Source organism: Galeopterus variegatus, unplaced genomic scaffold (assembly GCF_000696425.1).
Source record: "Galeopterus variegatus unplaced genomic scaffold, G_variegatus-3.0.2 Scaffold398, whole genome shotgun sequence".
Lineage (NCBI taxonomy): Eukaryota > Metazoa > Chordata > Mammalia > Dermoptera > Cynocephalidae > Galeopterus > Galeopterus variegatus.
The window spans coordinates 318235-324843 of record NW_007726509.1 but is presented as its reverse complement, the minus strand read 5'-3'; the positions used below and the strand labels follow the sequence as shown (position 1 = coordinate 324843).

The following is a 6609-nucleotide window of genomic DNA, read 5'->3' as shown; positions in this document are numbered from 1 at the left end:
CTTGAGGATTTCAAAGTATATTGTGGGTTTACAGACTGTCTTACTGGTGATAAAAGTAAAGGCATTCATTAACAAATTATGGGTTTGATGTGCCCCTCTGTTGCCCCCTTCCTGGAAACAGAGGTGAAAAAGTTAGCTCTCCCCAGTATACCAGCAAGGATGGTGCTCAGGTGGGCTTGGAGAGGTACACAGCAGACCAGCAGCTGGGACAGCAGGTTCCTTCTGGTGGCCCCCTGCACCCCAACTCCATCCTCATTACAGCACGTGAGATCCTGTAATTCTTCCCCTCGGTTCACATTCAGGCTCCAATTCTGGCTACTGACCAAAGATGGACATGCCCATGATATCGCCCAGGGGTTCTGGGGTGTGTGTTGCGTGTGTGTGTGTGTCTGTGTGTAGGGAATCAGGTACTGTTATTTCAACAATGCAGAAAACTTGTCTTACCTTTTCAGGTCCACTGTTGTTACATTAAATATAACGCCCTTTAGCCAGAGAATCATAAAGAGACGCTGAGAAAATGGGCAATTTCCAATACTCTCACCATCATAACCAGCCTACGAGTGGAAAAAAGAGATCTTTATCTGAGCCAGTCTCACAAATATAAATGCCAGATACTACGATATGCATCCACAAAATCATAAATTTGTATGAATGGTCATGACACTGTAAGTATCCTCCTGAGGCCATTTTACTCGGTCTCTCTGCCAAGTGGGAGGTGGCCGTGGGCAGGGGAGAGAACACACACGCTGCACGGAGCACCGTCTCTCTTCTTTCCCCGCCACCTCACCACTTCCTGCCACGCTGGGCCTCTGAGTAGCAAGTCACAGAGGGAAAGAGCGGCCAGAGGGAACTCCCTTGGTCACACAGGCAGAAAAGAAAGACATCCTCTTTTTCTCCCTCTGTCTCTTATCCTCTGCAAGAAAGGCAGGTGCCCTCGATTAATAAGTGACCAGTTGACTCTCCCACCAAGACACTGTCCACTATGCTCCTCCACAGAATGAAAGCATTGGATTATCCGAGTTCAAAGATCCCTAGACATTTCAAAACTTGTATGTCCCTTCTCCTGATTCATGGGGGTGGCAGAGAGACGAGATGGCAGCACTTGCACCTAGAAGGTAGGTAACTACACAGTCAGCGTTGAGGTGGAAGGATATGAAACAGTTCCTTCCTAGTGCACCAAAGCAGGTCACATCCATGCACACCCCGAAACACAGACATAGAGACCTACTGAGCATACGCCCTCCTTCCCTGGGCTCCTGGCAGAGGAGAAAGGCAGGTGTTGCTGGTGAAAAAGGAAATACTCGGGGGGCGTCGCAACTCCCAGCGAGTGGACTGATAGAACCAAGGCTAACAAAGGACGTTGTGGGTGGGACCCTTCTTTCTCTTGCCATCTTTCCCCACTCCATGGAAAGTCATGGTGCTAATAAAACGCTGCCAAAAAGGCAAGGAGGTGGCTTGGATACACTCCCCACATCTCCAGCCTTCAATCCCACACTCAGCCAGCTTTCAAGGACAAAAACACAGCCACGTTTAATATGTGAAATCCATTTCCACCACGTATAGTTAAAGAAAGTTGAGAAGAAAGCACTGTCTCTGTAACCTGAACAACAGAAGGACACGAGGCAGAAAGTGAGCTGCTTGTTTGGGAATTGAAGAAGAAAAGAAAAGAGAGAGCTCCAGAAGATCAGACAACCTAAACAGTACCCCAGAGGTGATTCTCTGCCTTTAGTGTTCTTGAGTCACAGCAAGAGGTAATCAATAACAAATTAAGGGATGAAAGGCCATTAATGGATGTTCCTGTAAATTAAGAGGATAAAAGACAGTCAACCTAATTTTTAAAAGACTTGATCAGCCCCTTCACAAAAGAGGAAGTCCAAGGGGCTAATAACCACATGAAAAGTTTCTTAACATCATTAGCCAGCAGGGCAATGAAAATTAAAACCACTAGCCAATGCTACCATGCACCTGCCAGGATGGCTAAAATTAAAAGGTCTGATAAAACCAAGTGTGGACAGGAATGCAGAGCAACTGACATTCCCATTCATTGCTAGCAAGAGTGTAGATTGATACAACTACTTTGGAAAACTGTTTGGCAGTCATCTACCAAAGCTAAACATACATTTACCCTATGACACAGCAATTCCACTCCCAAAACAAATGAGAGCTTGGGAGCACCACAAGACACATATACAAAATACTCTTCAAAGCTTTAGTATAATAGCCAAGACTTAAAACAACCCAGGTACTACCAAAACTAAAATAAATAAATCAGTTGTATTATATTCATACAATAGAATACTATGCCACAATGGAAAAGAATTACCTATTACTATAAGCAACAATGTAGATGCATCTCACACACATCGGGTTGAGAGAAAGAAGCCAGCAAAAGAGTCCTGCTTAATTCAATGGAGGTGAAAGTCAAGCACAGACAAACTTCTCTAAGATGTGGGAAGTCAGAACAGCAGTTGCCCCTGGAAGATGGGTATTGTCTGAGAAGGACAGGAGGGAGCCCTCCGGGTGGTGGAAATGTTCTGCATCTTGATCTGGGTGGTGGTTCCATGGTTTTTTTAACTGACAAAGTCTTGAGGTTCAGGTACATTACTGCATATAAGTTTTACCTCAATACAAAAGAAAAGGAAGCAAAAGCACTCATTCAAAAACATAGAGTCAGATTCAGTGGGTCTTGTGGGGGGCCCAGGAATGGGAATTTTTAACAAGCTCCCCAAGTTGATGTAAGGCCAGTGGTGAGAAGCCACACAGTGGAAAGCACGGCCTCAGACCCATCCTGCGTGAGAGGTAGGGCTGGAGCACCAGGGTTCCCATTGGTGCATGGGACATGACTGTCTGCATTTTGCAGTTGGACAATCCGTTGACAAGAGGACATGCAAGGCTTTGCCGTTGATAAATACAGCTGCATAACCATGGACATGATAGGTGGCCTTAGCACACAAAAAGGGGTCCCAGGAGACCAAGATCACTGAATTCAGAGTCCCCTAAGCTGTGGGCCTGTGTCACACCCCCTCCAGCCCCTCCAACTACCCCTTCCTCAAGCCAGCATTCATTTGCCCCTGTCTGTTAGAGTTAAGGGTCTAAGCATCCCAGGTGGAGTCTGTGAAGCTAAGAGCCTAAGGGCTGGACAGGAGGACAGTAGTGACACATGCATCCAGGCAGTCACAGCCACCCCCTGCAGACAGGCCCTGAAACAGCGCCTCCTCACCCACCGGCAGCCATTCCCTGCCTCAGGGTCCCACCACCCTGGGCCATTCTGAAGGCTGTCCCCGCCTCCTCCTTAGTCCCTGTTCTGGAGCTGGGGTCTATAAAACTCCCAGGGCTCACTGCTTGGGAACGTCTTACACCATGGTACTTTCTTAACCTCTGCAGGTTCGGGCACAGTCGAGCCAAGCAAAGGGGGGAGGGGAGAGGAAAGTGCAGGGACACGAAGCCACATATTTTGGCCAGTCCTGACTTGCTCTGCAGCTCTTAAACCTCTTATTTTTATAGTAGTTATGCCAAGCACAGTAACATCTAAAATAAGTTCTGCGGAGTGTGGCAAACTTTTTTCCTTCTTCCCTCGTCCCTCTAACTTTTAGAATCCTGTTATAACTCACTCTGGATGTGGCAAAATCCCTGCGGAGCTCCGTGCATCCTGCTGGTCACTAGGTGTGTTGATGAAGCTCACCTGGACAAAGAGCTCTGGGTCTGGAATGGGCCTCTCCCCTGCAGCAGCAGCTTTCCCCTTGCTCTGTCTCTCTAATGGCTTCAAACTCAAGTCAGGGTTTTCCCTTGAAATGGTTCTTACCATTTCCCAAATCCTCACAGCTACTTCTTTCGAAGAAATAAAGGGGATAGGCGCAGCAAATGTTTTCAAAAATAAAAACTGCCTTGTCGTCCAACTGTGTAAAAACTTTAAACTTCTTAACGGGCTCCTTGTCAGATCTGCAACTGGGACAAAACACCTGGCCAGAGGGTGGGACGATGGTCTGCAGGGCCACAGCACCCACAGCTTACAAGACAGCAGGAAGGCGGTGATTGTCCATTTCCCCCAAATGGCCTTAAAGCTGGATTGTTCCAACCCAGCATGGCTAGTGACCTGAAGGCTATAAGGCATTTTAGAAGAATTAGCCAGCTGCTGCAGCTGCCAATAAAACAGGATTTACAGATCCAGTGTTGCCTCATCCTAAATTGCTCTAAAAAAACTTTTTCTGTCTCAGTCTGTTGTAAGTGAGGAGGTTACGGGAACACGGTGGGAGTGACGAGGACGCCTCGCTGTCTAATTTTATTACCTTAATGTGCATTGGCGCTAGAATGTGCCAGCAAAAATAAAGGCGAAGAAACACCATCTCCATAGCTCATTATTGAGCAATAATAGGAAAGATCATCTTGGTCGCGTTCATTAAGCAGACAGGATGATGGGATACATGCGTATATGGTAGGGGCGAGTAACTGACACTGTCACCATAATTGGGACGTTTTATCACACGAAGTTTTATTTTCCAGTGCTGATAATTCTTTCAGGCTAACTGTACTCTGGGCTAAACTTTCTCAGCAGGGTTCTCAGCCTACAGGGGAAATTTTTGTCTATACACATTTCTGATAAAATCAAATTAAGCAGTTTGAGAGATCAGAGTGTCTTTCGTTTCCAGTGAAGACCTAGGTGTTTGGAGAACCCAGAATTATATGTTTGCCTTGCAAATTCAACTTTTTCGAGCACCTACGATGGTAATTCTCAAAAGCAAAACATGAACACCTCTGATATGTTCCGAGAAACTCTGTTGACAACCATGGCTGTGATAGTTGAGGACACTGGTAATTCTGCTGTCCTGGCCTGCACCTGCCTCCCCTGACAGGGGCCCCCCAGTCCCTAGCTGTAAGGGTCCAGGCGGCAATTCCAAGGTCAGCAGCTCCCCTTTAAATTACAGCCCTCCCACCTACTCCATCAACAGTTACTCTATTCGGAATTTGTGGAAAATATTTTTTTTCAATTTCCTGGAAGTGCTTTTAGTTCAGGCAAATGACCTCTCTGATGGCCTGGAGTTATATGAAAGGGGCATCACCCACATCCCAGCCTTCCATTAAAGTGTCTCCCTGCCCCATGCCTGCCTCCAAAAGACCACATGGACCCCTGTCATCCCAGCGCAGACCTGACAGGGTGTGGTCCCTCCAGATACTCTCGGCGACTCCAACTACCCCTCGCTCCCCTTCCCACCAGGACAAGCCACACACCCACTTCCTTGACTCTCCACCTTCATGGCTCTACCTGCTTTCTAGAAAATTCTGGGTGGGCCTAAATAGTAAACACATTCTGTAAAGTAAGCAATTTTCTCTACCCAAATATAGTAAGAAACAATTTGGGGGTGGAGAAAAGATAAAGGAAGAGACAATAAATTGGTAATATTCCAATTGCTCCTTTTCTGATAACTGGCTTTCAACCAAGGAGGTAAGATACGCATCCTGTCTGCAGGGAACGATTCCAGTCCCTGCAGAAAACAGGGAGAAAGACCTGGAGTCTGGTGGAGGGATCTGGGAGCAAACATCTAATCTGGCTCCATCAAAGGGCTGTGGAGAAAGACAGTAAGTAGTGACGGGCTGGTCCGTTTGTCCCAGGGGGACTTTAGGCTGCATAGAAACAGTAGCTGACCAGAGGAGGGAGGCAAGAATCAGAAGATAGAGACTGACATGAGAGGCCAGAGAGTCGGTTCTCCTTAGAGAGGAACCACGTGGCAAAAAGAACCAGCCGGGACTCTCCTCCTTTGGCAGCTGACCCAAGAGATTAAGAGCTAAAGCCCTTCACATGGAGATGCTTCCCTCCCTCTGAGTCCCACCTATGATTTCCCTGAATTCCTTATTGTGTCCTTTGCTGCAAGCACAGTGGCCTTGCACCCTTTGGAAACTGGCAGTGGAACATACTCTTCGTGGCCAAGCACGAAGGTCCACAAAGCCTCCCCAGGTTCCACTGCGTCTACCCTGGATTTGCCCATGAGGCTGGCCCTCCCTTCCCTCCGCACATGAAATCTGATTGCACACACAACTGACTCCAGAATTTGATGAGCACCCCTTGTGAAACATGTGAGCTATAAACTGGGCCCAAGAGCACGTGGGGCATGGAATGGCTGGTATTTGTCACAGAGAAATGTGGGGCACCACCAGCCATGCTCCATTGAAGCTTGACACTTGGAACAGTCAGCACCGGGAGAATGTCCTATCCCTGAGAGAAGGCTGACAAGGACGGGTGGGGGACAGTCCTACTGGGTCTTTTATACTACTGGGACAGCTGGGACCTACTAACCCTCACTAACATGGGTGTCTGGAGTCAAAGACTGTCTTCATTCACCCGCAGGGCTCCCGCAGGCCCTGGCAGTTCCTGGTACACAGGAAACATTCGAAAAATGACTGAAGGCCTGAATCCAATTGCTCCAATGCACCTGGAGCCTGGTCCACCCCAGAAGGTGCCTTGTAGCACCTCCAAGCTCTTTCTGTTCTGGGACAACATCCATGGACTTTTTCCCTTACAGAAGCTCACAAATCCTCACTACTAAGAGATCACACAGGCAGAGGCACATCTGACGGAAGGGGAGAGAACAGAAGGAGGAAAAGGAAGAGAGAAGA

The 6609-nt window shown here is 47.7% G+C and overlaps 1 protein-coding gene across 1 annotated transcript in view; it reads right to left on the bottom strand.

Moving 5' to 3' along the window:
- Positions 1–6609, bottom strand: part of CLIC6 (chloride intracellular channel 6) — a 46949-nt gene that overhangs the window by 11652 nt on the left and 28688 nt on the right. The window contains exon 4 of the mRNA XM_008568324.1: positions 445–554. Coding sequence (XP_008566546.1) covers positions 445–554 — 110 coding nt within the window. The remainder of the gene's footprint in view (positions 1–444; positions 555–6609) is intronic.